The sequence below is a fragment of the Erigeron canadensis genome, chromosome 6 (genome assembly GCF_010389155.1).
Source record: "Erigeron canadensis isolate Cc75 chromosome 6, C_canadensis_v1, whole genome shotgun sequence".
Taxonomy (NCBI): Eukaryota; Viridiplantae; Streptophyta; class Magnoliopsida; order Asterales; family Asteraceae; genus Erigeron; species Erigeron canadensis.
Window position 1 is genome coordinate 36,392,715 of NC_057766.1, and position 21,112 is coordinate 36,413,826.

Here is a 21,112-nt window from a genome sequence, read left to right on the forward strand (position 1 = left end):
TACTTTCTGACTTTCAAATCACTTTATTTGTTTCAGCCTTTGATGTCAAACAAGCGTACCATGACAAAGAAATCTTCATGAAGAACCACAAACAAATGAACAAAAGCATGAAAATATACATTTATCTACATGAAAAACCGACCTATTTACCAATATTCTCCTACTGGCAAGTGGTTCACCAGAAGGCAACTAGGCTAGCGTAAGCTACTTCAAAATTTCACTCTCAATGAGTCACTTTGTTACAAAAGTCCAGCTGAAGCAGACCTGCGTGTCTTGCCTTCTTCCATTGCAAGTATGAGACATGATAAAAGAACAGGACCGCACGACATTCAAACCTTTATAAAGATTATATCGCGAGCATCAGTCTCAATTCGCAAATACCCTTATTGGAACCACAAAGGTTGGGCTGATCATTTCTGAACCAGCTGCTAAAAAGGTATTCAAGACAGTATAAATATCATAACGATTATAACTTACATGGTAGATGGCAAACTGAATCAGGACCCACGAATCCAAAATGCCTAAGTTACAACTGTAGTAAGAGGTGAAAACAGAAATCAATTCAGAGCTGAGAATCATCAAACCAATACTCTCACATCACTTATGCAAAATAGGGTAAGAACTGACAAGTACCAAGTAAAAAAAAAACTACTCCTTAAAATCTTCCTTTACAAAGGATATATATAATACGAGTAATATATAATATATAACTGAAAGTTAATAAAAAAAGCAACAAGTTTTAAACACCCTATAATGTTGTTACAAACTACAAAGCATAGAAATAATATTAATAATGACATCAGCTAACTGTCTGAACTTTAAAGATACCTTATTGCACTTGGCCCCTTGGTCTGGACTCAGGGGATCTCTTTAAGAAATGAGAATGCAGAGACGACTTTGCCTAGTTAACTATTAGAATAAAATTGATCACATTATTGGGGGAGCCTTGTGCGTGCATCTGGAGCTCTTATTCCCCTTCTTTTGGGGGGTAGTGAAGAGACCAACTTGGTTCAATCCAAGTATGAGCAGAAAGATATGTAGTTGTGGCGACACCTCCGACATTTTCTTGGACGCTTTTGCCATTGAATGTATGAAACGTGCAAGTGTCAAGAGAATAAAACACTATCTTCTTGTTTTCGGAACTCAATTGCGCAAGGAAGATCTTGTTCTCCATTGCTGGTGTTTTGGCTTCAATGCATAGACATGTTGTATCACATATATAAATCATGTGCTTTCCTAAACCATTTACTTTCTCCCATTCTCCTGTCGAATCATTCAGCTTGAATACCTCCATGGGTTCTCCAAACCAACCCATAACAACTAGTAAGAGATGTTGGTCACGTTTCACCAAAAAATATTGTGCCGGAGATTTGCTACAACTTCTTGGGGCTTCGGTTTTAAGAATTTCCCAAGAGATATCTTTTTCACTGAAATCTTTGAAAACCATAAGTTCTCCCGTCTTGTACAAAGCATAAAGATCTGTTTCAAGGAATGTTAGAAAACGGATAGGACGTAATTGTGAATCAGTAACTAGATCAAACACATGACAAGTTGGTTCTCGGGCTACATAATGGATGATAATTTTTTTATTTGAAAATCCAACCACCATACAATCTGGAGAAGTAGGTGGGTCTGAGAAACAATAAGTTGATATATAATAATCAAACTCTGGAAGCTTGCGGAGATCATTTGTGAAGGGGTTAAAAAACACTGGGCATAAAGCACTAGTCTGAAAAAGCAACCAACCAAACCTAGAACTATATATAATTTCATCAGCAATCGATAACTGTGGACTTCTCATATAGTAGTTGTCACCCATCATTGGATCTGTGAAAGTAATAATGCCTTGAATTTGGTCTACAACCATCAACCAAGGTGAAACTAAAGAATAATCTTGTAATGCTGTTTGGTTGCGCCATGGTATAACAGGTGTTGCTTGATATAAATGTTTGCAGGTAGCACGAAAGTTCAAGTATTCCACGCCTACACAAAATATCATAATCCTCTCCAGAACATCAAATGGAAGATCAAGTAGGCGAGATTCACTATCATTTACCTCGTTGTCTGTCATTAAGAAACCCACTGTCTCATCCTTTTCTTGTTTGGAATCAACCATGAACTTGGCTTCTCTATGGTCATCATCTAACCTACACAAATTATGACTTTAAGAAACCTTTTTCCCGCAATAAAACACATATGATAGATAAATAAATAATACTATAAAAAAACAGAGAGAGAGATAGAAGAAACATCACCTACACTCCCACATGGACATGTGGCTTGTTGGCACCATCAAAGAAGGCACGAGAGATGGACTTATGGTTTTACTTTTAAGATGATACGAATAGATTACCCTGTCCATTTTGTCATGAATGTGCCCCAAACTCTGAAAGAATTGAAGGGTTGTAAAATTCCAAGTTATGACGGGAAAGATCTACAACAAATATGGCGTCTTTAAGGTCTTTCACTTCTTGCCACAAATCATGAGTAATACTCAAGTCTTTGCAGTATCTTATTACCCCTTCACGCAACTTTTTGAAATCAGAAATATCCCACTTTCTGAGACATTCCAACGCTTCCCAGTTTACACTAGTCATCTCTAATTTAAACAAATATACAACACCAGGTGTTTTGTCAGATTCCGTAGGAAAACCAACTATAATGTCGAACATCTCTTTACGAATTCCTGTCAGAAAAAAAAAACATTTGCGACAACGATGAGAAGGAGGAGTAGGGCCTGCCCCAAATGCTAGTAGTTGTATCACAACTTCTCTATCCTTGACTACAATTCTAACCTGTATGACCAATTTAGTAGTCCTGTTATCAGTACATAAAGCATATACTTGACCATTGCAACAAGTTAGACTATGTAGTTGAAGACCATTCCAGGTTATTCTTTTGAGCTGGTAAGCGTATGACATCTCGGTCCATCTTGGCTTCTTTCTTAGGCTTTTTATTCTTTTAGGAGATGGTTGACAAAAAACAAAAGTAGGCTTATTGGTTCTCGTAAACAGGATAACTGAATTTGGATCATCGGGAGGAGCAGACAAACAACATTCTGCAATAGAATCATAATCCTTGTCTTTGAGAATCCTAGAAGTGGATGATGGATTCCAAAGAGACCAGATATCGTTGTGCGGATGGTTGGAGAGAATGATCCAACCATGGAAACAGCCTCGGATACGTCTCCCGGACAACTCAGGGATTCGACACTGATACTTAAGGGATGGGTTGTGAAGGGTGGAGAAAAACTGGTGACTAAGGTCTTGGAGATTCTGAACCACAAACCATTGATATTTTTGAGATAAAGGAGGTAATTTATAACAAGTATCATCATTACAAACCTCCTCATCATGCTTATTTTGCTCCATAATCTAATATATTTTAAATTTTCATATAAATTAGATGAGGCAGCAACAGTATCTAGCCAAGCCATAATATAATGAAACTTAACCATCTATAGAAGAATTGATTTTATCAAACAAGCAGCTCAAAAAGACTAAAAATAAATGTCAAACAAGCAGCTCAAAATCTTTAAATTTTTAATAAACAAGCATCTAAAGAACACTGAACTAATTATCAAACAAGGATTTAAAAAAAGACTGAAGTTTAATCAAACACGCAGTGCAAAAAAACTGAAATTTTATTCAAGCAAGCAGCTCAAAAGACTGAATTTTCATCAAAGAAACATTTAATAAACACTGAATTTTCATCAAACAAGCATCTAAAAAGCACTCAACTTTTATCAAAATATAAATAATAAATTGAAAACATACTCGATCTTTATATCAAATAACAATTTAAAAGTTGATTATTTACCAGATAAATTACGAGATAAATAAATCAAAAAACTTAACAAAATTAATAAATTACTGTACAACTTTATAAGATAAATAAACAAAATAAAAACCACTAAAAGATTAAGGATTAATGATCGAACTCGTACATCAAATTACATCCCCAGTAGGAAAATTACTGTTACAGTTTTATTGATTTACTTACGAATAATAATTTATTAGATTTTTGACACGTGGGCAAGTTTTTGATAGTTGGGCCAAAACTTATCATGGCATTCGTAGGACTTGGGCCAAAATTTGTGATGGGCTATTTACGAGATTATCGACAATTGGTTAATAACAAAAAAAAAAAAAAGTTCCATTGCCGGGAATCGAACCCGGGTCTCCTGGGTGAAAGCCAGATATCCTAACCGCTGGACGACAATGGAAGGATGATTACATGAGCATTATCAGCTCATTAGACCTTAGTTTAGTTTTCATATCAAAAAATCTTGAATTTGTTTTGTTATAGTTAAGCTTACAGGTTTTTACCCTTCAGTTTTTGTCAACTATAATCAAACTTTTTATATAAATTAAGATTTAAGATTTCTATAATTTTTAATATGATAACTTAAAAGTTCTTTACAATTTATTTTTATTTATTCAGGTAATAAGTTATTCATTTTAAGTGTTTCATAAGACCATAAGCGATCATACCATAAAGTCACATCAACATCACATTACCATTACATAAAAATCTCATTTTAATCGAAATGGTCCAATCAATACTTAAGAATCAAACAAATACAATACCACCCATAGGCTCACAAACGAGTAGTCTAGAGTCTAGACGACCCAACCTCATCATGCACACATCAGAGTGGTTCACGATGTAATGATGGGAGGCGAGGCACCTATTTACGGAGTGAAACTTCACTCGAGGACTCGAGGTATATGCAGCATAAAACAGACTTTTGGGTAAAGGTTTTTCCCTTGAGCTTATATTTGCGGTTTATCAGATTTACATCTTATATGATGGCTTAAAGCCTGAAAGGCCTAGCGCCCAGGGTTTTGGTTATCTTCGCCCGTATTTTGTCATCGCAATAACATAATGGAGTAGCAGTAAAATTCCTTTTGGACTTGAACTTTGGATGATTACTGTCCACTGATATTGGATTTTCAACATATATAAAGTTTCTCAACAATATGGAAGGCTACTGAATCAATTACTTTATTCATATGACATTAGGACAAGATTTCTTGCAGAAAACTTGAATGTGATTCTGCCAAAAAAAGGCTCAAACTCCCGCACAAAAAAAATCACCCTAACTAGTTTCACAAATTCTTGGTAGGCTTAGTTGTGAGCCCAAACCCAAAGGGGTACAACGGGTCATAATGTGCATCCCCAACGTTCATTGGGAGTTGATCAACAGATTTGAACCAAGTACGGGCGAGCTTTCCTGTAAATGCATAGTCACCAAACAGAGCATCTGTGATACCTTGACCCTCGGTTCCTGGAAGCCAAGCAGCCACAAGAGCATCTATGGTGCTTACATATGGCTCCACCACTACGGGCCGGCCACTGATCAAGACAACCACACATTTTACTGAGCCGCAGACACTCTTTATGGTGCTTGGTCCCGGCTCTGCAATTGTCAGATTCATGCTGTCCCCAAATGTCTCAGCATAGGGGTGTTCTCCCACCACGACAATTGCATAGTCGAATTTGCTGGACTTGACAAACTCCCCACTCGGGTTCTCATTGTAGACAACTTGTGTTTTTGGGTCAACGGCCTTCTTTACAGCAGATAGGACTGTGGTGCCTGCAAGATCAAAAGGGTTTACTTCAAAATTGTGAAACAATCAAAGCGTTTAGTTCAAGATCTTGATAAAGATGTTAGAGATATAAAGAAGACTAATGTTGTGAATCATAATTTTACCATCAGTAATATCTCCTGAAAGCCCTTGCCACTCGAGTGTCCATCCACCACATTGATAACCAAGATTATCGGCATGGGACCCTGCCACTAGTATCTTTGACGCCTTTTTAGGAAGAGGTAACAGTGGCTTCTTTAAAGATTTGCCGTTTTTTAACAACACAAGTGTTTTTCTCACAGCTTCCCTAGCTAAATTTCTGTGCTCCTGTTCCCATTCAAATTCGTGAAACAGATAAAGATTACTTTATGTTTTTAATGTTCAAGATTTCTCATAGACACACGTGCGCGCAGACGCACGCACAGATTTATATATATACAGGAGAGTTATGACTCGGCTACCTGGCTTCCGAGGTACTTGGCCATGCTGTAATCAGACAATGGGTGTTCAAATAGACCCATAGTGAACTTGACCCTTAGAATCCTCTTAACTGCATCATCTACACGACTCATGGATATGAACTTGTTCTTGACTAGGTCAGTTAGACCATCTATAAACTCAGTGTAGTTGTATGGTACCATGAACTGCATACAACCAACATTTTAGGTTCTTGTAACTTGAATGTTTTTCTTATACTACAGTCAATAACACATAAAACAAAACAAACCATGTCAATTCCAGTATTCATCCCAGCGATGATTGAGTAAGTATAGTTAGCATGTTCAGGAGTAGTGATCCTGTCAATCCCTTGCCAATCCGATATAACGAACCCCTGAAGTGAAAATCAAAAAGAAAAAAGTCAATAAGTTGCTTGTTATGTCCAAGAAAACACTTGCTATAATTGGGGGAGTGGATATTTTACCTTGAACTTGAGCTTGTTTTTAAGGAAATCTGTGACAAGGAAACGGTTGGCGTGCATTTTAACCCCATTCCAGCTAGAATATGAGGTCATAATAGTAGCCACACCCTTGATGACGGCATCATAGTATGCTGGCATGTGTATCCTAAAAAAATCTTTGGCATCTATGATCGTGTTACCCTCGTTTGTGCCCAGATGAGTCCCACCATCTCCCAGGTAATGCTTGGCACATGCTGCTATCTTGTCTCTGTTTAAAAAGATGAACAAAACACAATTTAGTATCGCCTGAAGACCCAACTTCCAGACTCAGACCTTAGATAAAATGGTGTATTCAAACATTGCATAGATCAGCATCAAGCAAGCATGACTTCATTGCCGATGAGTAAATGTTTGAAACCAGACAATTTGTCTGTTTTATGAGTATTACTTTTGATGGGGTTGGATATTGTAAAACAAGTATTAAAGTAAAACAAATAAGACAAGGTCTTGAACTTTAGATCATGGTTAAATTGATGCACGAAGATTTGAGAATCAGTTGATGCACGATGATTTTCATGATGCACGGTGATTTTTGTGAAGAGAAACTTATTGTTTTATTTGTTTTTACTTTAATACAGATAAGACAAGGTCTTGAACTTTAGATCATGGTTAAATTGATGCACGAAGATTTGAGAATCAGTTGATGCACGATGATTTTCATGATGCACGGTGATTTTTGTGAAGAGAAACTTATTGTTTTATTTGTTTTTACTTTAATACTTGTTGTATTTTACCTAAAACCTATTATTAATATCTAGATTAATTAAAAAAATTGTGAAAGTGGAGCACATGGTCCATAGCAATAAGATATTGAGATATCCTTTGATGCAATATATGGACTGTTGACTAAAAAAAGTCAAACTTATCAATTAAGATAAGACTATGAGATCTATAGAGAAGAGGAATACAAAATGATATAGATCTACTTGTCAAATAATTTAATAAGACTTTTTGGAAAATAATTTAATAATCTCTTTGGCTCATAATCAAACAACCCAAAACACTCCTTAATATAAGAAAGTTAAGAAAACATGTAAAACACAACTAACTACTCGTATTAAGTCATTATTCCCACCGTGGTGGGGGAACATGCATCAAAAGCGGAGGTCATGGGATCAAATCCCACTCCATGTCCCTCTAATCATGGTGTTACATGATTTAGCACATCATGTTGGTTTTAGGACCGCTCGATAATCAGTTATCCATTAAACAAAATGCATTTTTGGGATGTAGACAATATTAGATAAACACGAAACAGGATGTGCTACTTGCTGTGACCACAATGTTGCTCATGTGTATGTTTTTCATACTTGTGGGCCAATTTACTTTTCCACCATGTGTATTATGGCTTCATTTCTCAAAATCTTATTGAAAAAAAAAAAAGGGAAAGGAACCAATAATGTAAACGGGACCAGACAATTAAATTATTAATCATTCACGACTGATACAACCTTTAGTTAGAAGATAGATCTAAATTCTAAGACTCCACATTGTACAATTTAAAGCCAAAACGTTGTTTAAGCTTAAAACTGTTACGGGGTTAGTAAGATTCATAATAAAGATTAAAAAATTGTTAAATAAAGATGTTGGGGAGACATTTGATTGAAAAGATCGATGAACTTACTGTCCGCCAACAAAAGGAACACCCTTTCTTGAACCAGCAGGGATGTCTCCTTGTAAACCTGGTATAATCTCGGTCATTAGCTTAACAATCTTGGGATCTTCACTATAACTCTCGTAGCAACGGCCCCATCTTGGATCTCTACAAACCTATTAAGAAAAAATTATAAGCAGCCATTTTTTACAATGGTGGTAAAATAATGAAGTAACATGTTTAATACTTACTGCAATACAAGGTGCAAAAGCATATTGTATGCCAGTAGCTCTAACTTCAAGGGCAGTTGCAGCTCCTATCTTCTTAGCCAGAACAGGGTCCCTGTTTACAAAATATCATCAATAAGACTACCGGCACGCATTTCAAGCTAGTGGGGTTAACAATTATATTCCAAGATGACAAGATCTATCTACTATCTTAATGTTCAAAATGCTACTTCATACTTGTACAGTACAAGCAACCCTTGTCTGCTGGGCTCTTAACTTCCTAAGGTGCAAAAGGCAGTTGAGATTTCAAGCATATTGTAAATATAGGTATGTATTGATTACTGGTACCTGCTCAGTAATCAATACACTATATATGTAGATATGGTACACATATGAGATAAAGTAAGTTGCTCTAGAGCTTACCTGGTAACTCCAAGACCAACATTGTGAGGAAAGATTGTAGCTTTGTAAACATTGTTATGACCATGGACAGCATCAATTCCATAAATCATCGGTATCCCCAATCGGGTCGATAAAGCTCCTTTTTGGTAATCATTAACCATGTCCACCCATGTCTTTACAGAAGCATGTTTGGCTGGAACACTTCCTCCTCCACTCAAAACACTCCCTGAAAAACGCACACAAGTTCAACAAATCAACAAAAAACCAAACACAACAATAAAGAACACAAAAGACTCTTTTTTTTTTCTTTTCAAAAGGCCAAAAGACTAAATCTTTACCAATAAAGTACTTCTTGATGACCTCATTGGATGCAACTTTGTGGTCAATTTGGGTCATTTGTCCAATCTTTTCTGCCAATGTCATCCTTTTCATCAAGTCTTTGATCCGAACACCCATAGGTTGTTTAGGATCTTTGTACTTAAAGTACTCTGCTTCAGCCATGGAAGCCAAGCAACACATTACCATTATCAACAAAACTGAAAATTTCTTCATGTTCTTGACCTGCATTGCAAATGGGAGTATGGTCTAACTTAAGTGACAATATATATACAGTATAAACAGAAGGTGGATTAGGTTATAAAGACAAACAGTTAGGTATAGATTTCATATTAGCATTTATTGATAATTAACTAAATGTAAGTCCAAAAATTGTCTCAAGATTGGGTCCCATCTTTTTAGCTAGTTTTACACTTCTAATTGAACACAGAGTGTTTATATAGTCACAAATTTGATAAAGACACTAATTTGTCAAACAAGTTTTAAATTTATATATAAAAAAAAAAAAGTTCAAGCTAACAGACAAAAGGAAGAAATTTAAGCTAAGAGACAAAAATAAAAGGTTTAAATCTTGAAGGTTGTAGGTACTAAAAATACAAAGAACACATATGCAAATTGCATTGCTAACAACAGATTACACACAATACAAACTTGTTTACAGAAATCAATATAAAAGTTCAAACACTTTACAAAGAAAAAAAGATTTTCAAGTGATCCCAGATTTGGAGAAACAGAATATACAAACACAAAAGTTATCATGTTAAAGATAAACATTAAATGAGACTAGATACAATGAGCAAGAAACAAGACACTACGAGAACATTTCTTAGTTCAAGTGGCTTTAACATAAATCTATACAAACTTTATAAAAAAAACACTTACAGGGGTGTCCAGATAGTGAGAAAGAGAAAGTGACTGTGGTGAAGTGTTCTCAAAGAAGAATGGGTATTTATAGAATTTTTTTAAGTTTTAATTTTGAAATGATTTTTTTTCTTCATTTTTTAATGTGTTTTTGGTGGATTAAAGATTAGAGATTGTTCTTTCTAATTTTCTATTGTGGGCTTGTGGCCCACCTCGATTACCAACATTTTAGTAGGTTCTATTTTTCCGTTTTTTGTCATCCTGCTTTTAAGATAAACACTGGGGATAAGAAAGATTAGCACTTTGAATTATGATGGCATCCGTCTTTTGTCCAGTCATCCAAGTTCGTTGTGACATATTGTTTTTTTGGAAATGATAAATTCTCTTAATATAATCGTTTAAAACTCTTTTTGCTCATTAGATTGAGACATGATAACTCAAATAGGACTATGGGAGATTCGTATTATGAGTGACCTTATTGCACGGTTCAGAAAATATTTGGGCAAAATCAATAGGTGAGATTAGGTTAGAGAATTAATTGATAACACTTATTATATTTTAAAGTTCTTAAGAGGATTATTAGACTACTGTATTAGAAGGATTACTCATTTTCCTTATTTTTTTATAACATATACCACAACCTTTTGGGTTATTATGCCTTATATCGCTAATGGATCATGTCTTCACACAATGAAATCATCTTTTTCATACGGTTTTGAAAAATCCATTATTGCTACAATACTTAAAGAGGTTCTTAAAATTATATAATCACTAGATCATTAATCTACTTTTCTTTTTATATATGGTTGCACCATAAATTTATTTTATTGATATATGTTTCTATATATTTTTCAAATTTGTACATAATTGATCCTTGTGTGACCTATTGAATCATTTAATCGAACACACAAACATATATCAACCATGTACAAAAGTTTGTAAGGATGTTTGGTGTAGTCATATTAGTGCCTAGTGATCAAATCTTTTTGTTTAATATAAAGGTTTTAGTGAAATTTTTTCTCTCACGAAATACCAAAACTTTTAACTAATTATATTCTTTCATTAATATTTCTTATAATATATATAAAAATAAAATATAGCTTGGTGGTTTTACATGTGATTTTCTAGTGACTCAAGTAAAAATGGTTAATTGTGGACATCTTAAATCTTGCATCCTATCCATGATCATCCATCATCCGGACAACATTTCACGTAAAATGGTCGATGAGTACACATCCATGATTCATCATAACATTTCACATGTGTCATGTTCCTGATTTGATATCAAGTCATGGGTTTACCTTTTCTTTCCATTTTGATCATTGGAAGCTTAGACATAATGTCAAATGAGATCTAAATATGGCTAATTTTATCACAAAATTGATTCGTTAGTGTGATAGTGTGATGCATAACTATGATGTCACAATATTAACCTCTAAAAATACAAACTTATTTTCAATAGCGTAAAACACATTATGATAGAACTTGTTATATTAGGTCGATATTTTCTCAAGTTGAAAATAACTTGAAGGGTCAAGTTAAAGCTATCAAGGGTTAAGATTAAAAGATCATATTTTAAACTTTAATCCTTGATTTTAATTCAAAGGTTAAAAATTCCAACTTGACTAGAAATTTAATAACTTAAGAAAATCTCATTCCGTTATATTGTCAATTTAGGATACAATTATTATTCGGATAGATTAGATATAATAACCTGTGCGAAAATGGAGCCATATAGATCATATTAACCATAGATAAATACAACTTTCCTTTTAAAAATTATATTAATCTCAAATCTCACAATTATCAAGGAAAGCTAATGATGATAAGTCGAATCTTAAGGAAAAGTACTAAAATAAGTCGAAAGCAAACTCAACGGGGAGATGCATCATTTGTTTTTTCTCTTAGATCTTGAGTTTGACCTTTAGAAGTGACAAGTTTATAAGTTTTTTTCATGAATCACCTGTAACGAATTATGGTCTACATCTTGTAGTCTAGAATACGTGTAGGGTTTCACCATTATACTGTGAGGTGTTCTCGGATGTCGAATACCAACTAACTTTAAAAAAATAATAATAAATAAATAAACAAGTCGAACAGCGTAAGGGAAAGAACATGGTACTTAGATTACCACCACCCCCCCCCCCCCCCCCCCCCCCCCGTCCAAAAAAAATTGTATAATTTATGACATGTCGGGATGTGTATTTTGAATCTCAACTTTAAACTTGAATGAACAAACTGATGCATGTAAATAATTAATTGTAACAAAAGCATTGATTAAAATATGAAGACAACTTTGACTATGGAACTTTATTATATCATAATTAAACTTGAATAATCTCGTGTGACCGTTGCAGGAAAATATCATTTACAGAAATCTAGATTGATAACGGCAACTAATAAGATTCAAAGTTTCACATTATGAATTAACAACTTGTATATTCAATTAAACTAAGCTACAAAAGACGAGAATTAACAACTACATTATTAGTTTTGCTAATATGTTGGAATATGTTGGAGCTTCAAATCTTTTTTTTTTATTCAACATCACGTAGGGCACTCTTTAACTTTTTGCACTTTGCATATATAATTATGCACTTCGTATGTAATATAACGACGCACACTCTCTAAATCGAAGACATCAACTTGTTTTAGGAATATGAATAGGTTTTCCTTGTTCAAAGCTATCAGCAGGTGAAGGTGGGTCTTTTTGATTATGTATGTGATCAAATCGTGTCCAGTTTTACCCGAAAAGGCAAGTCTTTTTTTACCAAAATTTGCTGTTTACTTTGTATAAAAATTGAATATGGCCACCTCACAAACCGGACAGGCCGCCAGAAACTACTAGCCAACGCCATGAATCATCATAAGTCACCACTATTGTTACATACAAGGCTAGGTCATACATTCACATAGGAAAGTGATATATCTACAATTAATTTTAGTCATTCACAACAATACATGCATTGTACAGTTACACTGTGTTGCAAAATATATACGATTGTTGTAGATGACTAATGAGTGATGTAGATGTATCACTCCCCATTCACATATGACGAATTCTATGAAAGAAACATCAACAGTGATCAAAATATGTACATCACATGCATAAGGTGAAAAGCTTTCTTTCCTACAGATACAATTAAAAAATAAGAAAAATGTCAATGTGAGTGTGAGTGTGGTATTTACATCCTCAAAGTTATATACCCAAAGACAAAGAGAGAGCTTCAAAGAGACAAGAGTCTAAGGGAGCTTTATTGACAGATTGAATGTAAATCAAAGTTCCTACTTATAGAAGGTCGATATTAATGTACAATAGAGTATCTACAGTTGATTTACATAAACAAAACTAGAAAATGACCCATGCAGTTAAACTAAAAGTGTACCTGCTGAACCTTCTAAAACTGGTTCTTAACAACCTTAACATTGCTATAAAATCGCTTGAGATCCTTCATGGCCTTCTCCTCAATCTGAATTGACCGTATAGAAGACGGGGCTTCAACCTCTGGCTTGAACCAGCGATTCAAACCAGCTGAATCTGATGGTGAACCCTGACCACTTGTCACAGAGAACCCAGTGGTTCTTGTTTTAGGGCTGTGCGATAACGTCTGTTGTTTCTTCTCCTGAATATGCAAATTATATTCAGCAACTAGCAAGAATAAAGATCGAGATTTGTAAAACTTTTAAGAAGCAGAAATCATATCACCTGTTGCAACTGAATGCTTTTAAGAGATGGGCGATTACTAAGAGGTGGGGTCCCTGAAGGAATCCAAGGAGGGGTGCTTCTTTCGGCATCATGCACCTGGGGGGAGAGACCCGGACCCATGGGAATTGGGTTTGACGTCAAAAATGAACTAAATGAAACTTTTCCACCAGTTTTAACTTCCTTTTTAGCAATGGGCTTATTTTCCACAGATTTTTCCTGCTCGTCCTGTATCTCACGAAGAGAAGTAAGTCCCGTGGGTGCTTTCGAAACTTTGGTGCCACCCCATGCAGGGCCTTCACTTTTGGGTGTGACTGGAGGAGTAGTGACGATTTTAGGGGCATCATCAAGAGCCCCACTTAAAAACATAGAAAGCCCACCCTTCCTGTTCTTTTTCTTGGATGATGCGGGCGACGATAAACTCTTACTTTTCATGCATGAAAGATCTTTCTTGTAGTTATCGGGCGACACCTTGACAACTAGACCGTCTATTTTACCCTTGTCATCTATATCCCTTTCCTGTACATAATCACATTAGTTAAGCATGGACATATGTGTTTTCAATATGTTCATGATTCTAGTTTCTTAAAATTACCTTCTGGTCAACTTGGGAAAGTTCAGAAGTAGGGAAACCTTTTACTGTATTTAATCTGTCATCTGGCTTATAGTTACCATTCACCTCTTCCCCTTGCGCCGCTTTTCTTCTGCTCTTCTTCTTCTTCTGTTTCTTGGTAACCTCGTCCTTCTGGGCAGCAGGAGATGTTGACTTTGACCCAATTGTCTCAACAGGAACCCCAAGCTCAATGAGTGAGTTCTCCAACACTGGCCTGGTTTGAAGCTTTGAAATCTGTTGGCTATCAAGATGATAACCCTTAGATCGTTTTTCCTCTAATATCTCAATCTGTTGCAACTTTTTCCTCAAAGCACGCACTTGTTTGCCAATTTCTTGATATGCGGGATCACTTGGTTGTAAAAAGCTATCAAATCTTTGGTTTCTTTCTTCCACCTTCTCACCATTGTTGTCCTCACGAGTCCTGAAAAACTCATTGTCACTATCATCCTCTTCACTATTAATGACAGCAGGAAAAGTGGCTGTTGGGGTCGGAAGCCGACGATGGCTCCATGTTTCAGATGATTTTGAATCCAATAATTTCTCGAGGCTCACTAAAAGATCCAGTGAAGTGCCAGCAATTGCATGTGCCGAAACCGTAAAAATGTAGTCAAGATTACGTATCACAATTTCCTGCAATAAAATTAGATACACAAGACTACAAGAGTAAGAATGAAATTATAACTGGATAATAGTAGAGGTGGCAAGATGGGCATATTGTAATACTGTATAACAGGTCGAATGGGTAACAAATTCACAACCCAAAACAGGCGTGTCACGCGGAACACTTTTGACTGAAAAATTTACTTTATGAATATGTAGTATGTTACATAGCATTACAAAATCGTAGTCTTTCAATGATAATATAATTGCTCGAGTATAATACAATACGCATTAAGAAAATAACATAATCCTTTTGGCTAATTTTTGATTTTATAAATCATATGTTTGACCTGTTGGAGATTAAACGTTAACCAAAATGACCAATCGCAGTAGATCGGTCAAAACTACCACCTCCAGATAAACAATCAAACACATACCGGTAAAGGTCTAATTGAGTACATCACATTACCTCACAATGCTTCTTCAAATCATGTGCCTCAAGTGAGTCTGCAATTTCAAGAAGTTGCAAAGCACTTCTTGGCTCCACCAAATGTTCCGCTGCAACTTTCTCACAAAGACTTTTCAAAGTTGGTGTTTGCTTGCCTTCAGTGTCAACCTTTTGTGTCATGTCATCAATCTCAATATCATCATAAGCAAAATCTTCATCCAACTCGCTTAAATCATCACTTGATTTAGGCTTCGAGCACTGAGGGCCATCAGAATTCACAAGACAATATGAAGGATGATGGAGCGAACTAATTACCAATAGATGCGTCTCTCCAACTGAAACTGAAGTCGCTCGTTTGATACCATTTAATCGAGTTACGATTGGTGGTTCATCTTTTCTGTTCTTTCCATCCCAATAATAAACATCGCCAGAATCTGTAACTCCAGCCGTCCAGTACTTTCCGGCAGATACACTAACCATGTTTTTCCCACAAAGTGTATGTAACTGCATTGAAGAAACAAATTGATACACTTCAGAACTTAAATGAATAAGATTGACATGGCAATGATGATGAAAAGATGAAGATTGCCATGGTAGATGGACCTGTTGACAGCACAGATTGGGATCAGAGGACACCCAATAGAACAAAGCACCGTCATGGGTAAGAGCCATGCTGTGTACCGTCCCTGCAGCAATCGATACCACATGCAGTCTTTCAGAGCGATGGAACTTTAAGGGAGTGCTTCCACTTTTCTTTATAAGTCTAGCAACAACTACACGCCTCGGAGTTACAAGTCGGTGACCCCAAGTAAACACCTGCAAAACCATTGAGAATTAGCATAACAATTCGAACAATTTCTATCTTTTAAGTAACTCCACTTAGATATCTGGAAGCTACCTCTCCGTCAGCTCCTAAAACAATGGTATGATACTTGGCTGCTGATACGAGAACTAATTTTTTTCCTTTCAAGTATTCAACAAGCCTTGGGGTATAATTTGAACCCGAATTGGAAGTTCCATAACCAAGTTGACCTTCTTTATTGCAGCCCCAAGTAAAAACCTCACCTGAATCAGACACTACCGCTGTGTGCTTGTTTGCAGCAGCAACAGCAACTATTTTTGACTTCAGCGAGCTAACCCTCCGTGGTGTTGCCTGGGTATCAACGGATGTATAACCAAGTTGACCCTCTGCAAATTGTAAGAAAAAATATATCAATATTAGTAATTACTATTTGTTGGAAACCGCCAGTTTTACACTCTTGTCTTCATAAGAAATTGAGAGAATATCAGTATAATCCTTTAAACAATAATAATTACCCCGGTTTGAACCCCAGGTGAAGACTTCGCCACCCTCTGTGGCTGCAACCGTATGATGTTTAGCTGCTGCAATTGCCTTAACACGGCGAGACCCTAACCCTGATGTTACGTGTCTGGGAGTTATAACTGCTGCCTGACCACTGAGAATAGAAAAGGGAAACGACATTAATGATTCTGCTAGTTCACATGATTCCCGCCTCCATTCTATGTTTGTTTGATCCCCCATTCTAATTTAACTAGATGGAACCAACAATCACATGATCATTTACCCTGTCTACAAAATATCAAAATATAATTAAATGGCACTTTATTTCTATGTAGCCAACATAGGAAGTGTTTGGCTTTGGGAAGCCCGATTTTAAAAATGATTATATGATAGAAAATCAGTTCTAGCAAACAGTGTCAAACAAAAAATGCTTATTCACATCGCAAGTTATCTAATCGTTCCATATAACTTATATCACCACATAACATTATATTGCACCTGTGGATGTCGAAATCAGGATGCCCAAGGCGACCGCCCCGTCCAAATCCCCAAGTGTAAACTTCACCATGATCACTAACCGCCACACTATGAAACTTGGCGGAAGAAATCAACTTGATGAAAGATCCATTGAGTGAATCAACCTTGCAAGGCAACTTCTGTATGTGAGCATTCCCCGTCCCTAGTTGATAATTAACACCACTTCCCCAACTATACAACTCCGTCACTACTGAACAAATATAATAAGATATTCAGCCCATTATATCGATGGAGATTACAAGGCATGCTTGTTAGAGTACCTGAACCATCTCCCTTGCCATTAGCCCATAGCACAGGCCCAGATAGGAGATCCACAGGTGTCCGTGACTTAGAGTCCTCTATTGCAACAGAAGCATCATTTTTAAGAAGAATACCAGCCACAGCCAAATGACCGAAATGCAAAGCCCGGTGAAGGCTACTCCATCCAGATTCCCCATCCTGAAAATAATATACAAAAATTTTTCACCCACCAATCAACTAGCGAAAACTTCAATCAGGGTAATATTCAACGTTGTTAGCGGGCAGCTCGTTTTCTGAGCACCAAGTCAGAATAAAGAGTCGATATGGTAAAACCTACTGACAATCTACCACTTCATCATTATGACTGGATAACCAGTTGAGATTACCTTAAATCAAAAACTGGTTTTTGCATAGGAAAAATGGAAACTTTAAGGGTTTTGCGGAGCATTTGCAAAAGACAAAAAACTGCATAAATATTAAAAGTACGGTAGTCAAAATATCGAATTATCAGAAGACAAACGCACCCTAGCATTAGGATCTGCACCAGCTGCTAGCAATCGTTTAATTATTGGTATGTGATTTCTCCATACGGCGATATGGAGAGGTGTAAGCCCGAAAGTATTTCTTGAATTAATATTTCCTCCATTTTTCTTCAATAGCACCAAGGCCGAATTTACATCAGTCATAGACCCCCCTTGCACCGCCACCCATAGATCTTTCGAGGACCGACCTGTGTACTTACGGAGATTTTGCTTTTGATTGTGAAGAAATGTCATTTGCTCCATACTACTTTTACTTCGACTAATACTATACTTGCTAAACAGCTCTAACTAGGATGCTACAAAATATTAGAAATATAAATTATCAGAGCTGCAAAACGCTATGTAACCGTCACAACGCCATTTTAACTATAAATGCAGACCGACAAAAGAAGTTCACAAACTCCCCATCACATATTCTGATAACGTCACTAGACAACGGCCTGCATGACGTATCACCTGCCGGTAGAATAAATGATCAGATATGAAACTATATATGCTTTAATAATACAAAAAAAAAAAACATCTAACAACCAACTTTCAAGGACAGGGAGTATGATGGATGGTCGATTCACCTAACATCTAAGTGTTGGGATATCAAAATCGAATTAATGAGATACATCAACTACAACAAATCATTTGGTTGGTTGTAAGCATCACCAACATTAAATACATACTAGTACAATGCAGCAGCTACACACATAAATATATACATAGTTTTGATCTCTAAGTTGATAACTCCAATGAACTTCTAGTCACAGCAAATCACAATTGACCCATTGATTAAGCAATCAACTAATAATCGAGAATTCAGATCAAAAATGCAGCTTTGCTGATGATTTAACAAACTAGTTCTTATAAATAGATGTAATTAAAACGTTATAGCAGAAAATACATTGAAATTATATGATCTCTAATGTACAATGTCTATATCAAGCTTTGATTGTTGATATACATATACATACATAATAATTAGCATATATCTAGATAAAAAGGATAAAGAATCGAACTTTATTACAAAAAAAATGACACCAACATAAAGAAAAGAATCCATTCTTATCCAAAGACCCAACAGATTTTCATATTATAAAGAAAAAAGCAAAACCATGAAGCAAAAACTAAAAAAGATTGGAAATTTAATATAAAGATCGTAACTTGATAAGAAAAACCTGATCCTGAATGCAAACCCTAATCACCAAAAAGGATAACGTGCTTACCTTATAAACCAAGGTCAGAAAAATCAAAACCCAACCCCATAAATGCAAATAAACACACACAGTTTTTGTATCTGTAGATATATATTGTGTATTGAATGTGTTTGGCTTTTATGGGGAAATTGGTTGATTAATAAGGAAGGAATGAAGGGAGGAGATATTGGGATCAGATGGAAGAATATGCTGCCTAAAAATGCAGAGAGAAGGAGAGAAGGGTAAATATGTAATTTCACATCAATTTGTTGAATAGACGGGAAAATAACAAGAGATTGGAAAATGAGGGCTACTCCATGAACGGTGGAGTGGGTGGGTCTGAGATGAGATCTGAGATGTGTGGCCACGTAACCAAACCTATATTGCGTGACTTGACACGTGTCTCTCGTGGTCCTAATCCTTTTTCATCGACTTCTACTCTTTTTAACCAAATGGAAAGTACCAATATATAATGTAAGGGAAGTGATCACCAGATTAAAAATTATATTGTGTTTTAAATTCATTTGTTGACTCTTGGTACATAAACACAAATAAATAGAGTATTTTTTCAAACTAATATAATAAACTTATTTACCAAACTAGTATAATTTTAAAAATATTTACCGAATTAGTATAATTTTTAAAATCATTAATTGTTGAAGTCCATTTCTTTTCTTCTGATTGCAACAAATTATTTCCATTAGCCAACTCGGAATATAACTTATAATTAACACAAATTTTCAGCCATTGATATTTCTGTTTCTCATCAACATAAGTACATAACTCTTTAAAGCTTGTGAAAGTTAACTTTGATTTAAAACCTCACCAGGTGTATGATGTGGTTTTGCTCTTCCAAATATCACCTTAAGATTCTCCAGTAGAGCATATAAAATTTGTTTAGCATATCATCTTTCACTCACCTTCGATCTCAACCCTTCATTTGTTTAGTATTCAGGCCTCACGTTGCAACTCAAGAATCTTCTTAGCCTCAACACATAACTCATGTCTCATGTTCGATACCATTTGGTTCAGTACCGGTAAATCGAATATGAATACTGACTTTTTAAAAGCATATAATACTGTAAAATATACATATTTTATGGAATAATCAAACTTATGGAAGTTAACTGAGTGAATGAGTGATATACAAAGTTAGCTACAAGTTTCTATTCGTATAACTTTGACAAATTTATAAGATGCTTTAATTTTGCGTTTAGAAATCATGTCACATTTATAGTTCACATTCTTTCCATATCAATGCATAAATATGCTGCTTAACTTGAACTATCATAAATCTTTAACAAAATATCATAATATACATTTGTATATGACTATATTCACAGTAATTGATTATATATTGTAAACCACTCCCGCTTCAAGATTCTTTTCGGTTGTTTCTATACAGTGCAACTAGAAACGATAATTCAACCCAATTCCATGTTTTTGTTTTCATTTTCACCGTTGGCAAATTTTGTTTCCTCAAGTTTTCCATATATACTATCGAAGGTATGTTTGTTCTTGGCCACTTATAGATCAGGGATGCAAAGAAAAGTCAACAATTAACTTTTGTCGTTGATTATACTAATTTGGTAAATATTTTTGTAAAGTATACTAATTTTATAAATAAAATTTTCCATTATACTAGTTTGGAAAAAAACTCCAAATAAATGAACCAATAAAACAGTTTTGTGTGCAATTATATGTTGTTAACTACGGAGTAAGTAAGTAACTCCCAATGACGTCTTCTATGGGTTTTGGGTCCCAATACCGTTTTCGACTGTGTAGGGGGAGGTTGATATATAAACAGCCTTACCCCTACCAAAGGTAGAGAGACTGCTTCCAGGTTCTACCATAGGTAGAAAAGGACCTCCAGCCTTACTGGGCATGAGGATCAAACCCATGACCTCTATTTCCAGAGGCATGAGCTCCAACTACTGATCCAACCCAATTGGTTTTGTTGTTAACTACGGAGT

At 35.5% G+C, this 21,112-nt stretch overlaps 3 protein-coding genes and 1 non-coding gene across 5 annotated transcripts; all 4 read right to left on the reverse strand.

Moving 5' to 3' along the window:
* On the reverse strand, window positions 1-3,408 carry LOC122603596 (F-box/kelch-repeat protein At3g18720-like). The gene is made up of 5 exons (XM_043776345.1): window positions 2,796-3,408; window positions 2,256-2,686; window positions 829-2,147; window positions 478-532; window positions 1-335 (listed from the first exon to the last, which is right to left on the reverse strand). Exons 2-3 carry the CDS (start codon window positions 2,360-2,362, stop codon window positions 968-970), a joined length of 1,287 nt encoding a protein of 428 aa, XP_043632280.1. The 5' UTR covers window positions 2,363-2,686; window positions 2,796-3,408; the 3' UTR covers window positions 1-335; window positions 478-532; window positions 829-967.
* Window positions 3,409-4,153: 745 nt separating this feature from the next.
* On the reverse strand, window positions 4,154-4,225 carry TRNAE-UUC. The gene has a single exon. It is a non-coding gene; the product is annotated as a tRNA-Glu (tRNA).
* Window positions 4,226-4,988: 763 nt separating this feature from the next.
* On the reverse strand, window positions 4,989-9,373 carry LOC122603595 (beta-glucosidase BoGH3B-like). Its single transcript, XM_043776344.1, has 9 exons — window positions 9,111-9,373; window positions 8,794-8,998; window positions 8,395-8,485; window positions 8,174-8,319; window positions 6,514-6,757; window positions 6,319-6,423; window positions 6,053-6,235; window positions 5,717-5,918; window positions 4,989-5,599 (listed from the first exon to the last, which is right to left on the reverse strand). The coding sequence occupies exons 1-9, from the start codon at window positions 9,337-9,339 to the stop codon at window positions 5,112-5,114; spliced, it is 1,893 nt and encodes a 630-aa protein (XP_043632279.1). The 5' UTR covers window positions 9,340-9,373; the 3' UTR covers window positions 4,989-5,111.
* Window positions 9,374-13,191: 3,818 nt separating this feature from the next.
* Window positions 13,192-19,323, reverse strand: LOC122603603. Of its 2 annotated transcripts, none has more exons than XM_043776354.1 (11): window positions 19,170-19,323; window positions 17,938-18,411; window positions 17,434-17,611; window positions 17,135-17,360; window positions 16,651-16,790; window positions 16,232-16,521; window positions 15,937-16,149; window positions 15,355-15,837; window positions 14,268-14,915; window positions 13,676-14,191; window positions 13,192-13,592 (listed from the first exon to the last, which is right to left on the reverse strand). In XM_043776354.1, the coding sequence occupies exons 2-11, from the start codon at window positions 18,196-18,198 to the stop codon at window positions 13,368-13,370; spliced, it is 3,180 nt and encodes a 1,059-aa protein (XP_043632289.1). In that variant the 5' UTR covers window positions 18,199-18,411; window positions 19,170-19,323; the 3' UTR covers window positions 13,192-13,367. The 2 variants fall into 2 exon arrangements, with proteins under 2 accessions (XP_043632289.1, XP_043632288.1); XM_043776353.1 differs by having other exon boundaries at window positions 17,135-17,363.
* Window positions 19,324-21,112: the final 1,789 nt, after the last annotated feature.

Bases quoted from the DNA above. Each gene is read 5' to 3' on its own strand.
- LOC122603596 (XM_043776345.1), bottom strand. From the start codon at position 2,362: ATGGACAGGGTAATCTATTCGTATCATCTTAAAAGTAAAACCATAAGT. The intron at 2,148-2,255 runs GTGATGTTTCTT...TAATTTGTGTAG, and splicing joins ATGTCCATGTGGGAGTGTAG to GTTAGATGATGACCATAGAG.
- LOC122603595 (XM_043776344.1), bottom strand. From the start codon at position 9,339: ATGCAGGTCAAGAACATGAAGAAATTTTCAGTTTTGTTGATAATGGTA. The intron at 8,999-9,110 runs GTAAAGATTTAG...TGCGTTTTTCAG, and splicing joins CATCAAGAAGTACTTTATTG to GGAGTGTTTTGAGTGGAGGA. The intron at 6,236-6,318 runs GTTTGTTTTGTT...GGTTGTATGCAG, and splicing joins TGAATACTGGAATTGACATG to TTCATGGTACCATACAACTA.
- LOC122603603 (XM_043776353.1), bottom strand. From the start codon at position 18,198: ATGGAGCAAATGACATTTCTTCACAATCAAAAGCAAAATCTCCGTAAG. The intron at 14,192-14,267 runs GTAATTTTAAGA...GATTATGTACAG, and splicing joins TTTCCCAAGTTGACCAGAAG to GAAAGGGATATAGATGACAA. The intron at 13,593-13,675 runs GTGATATGATTT...TTGCATATTCAG, and splicing joins AAAGCATTCAGTTGCAACAG to GAGAAGAAACAACAGACGTT.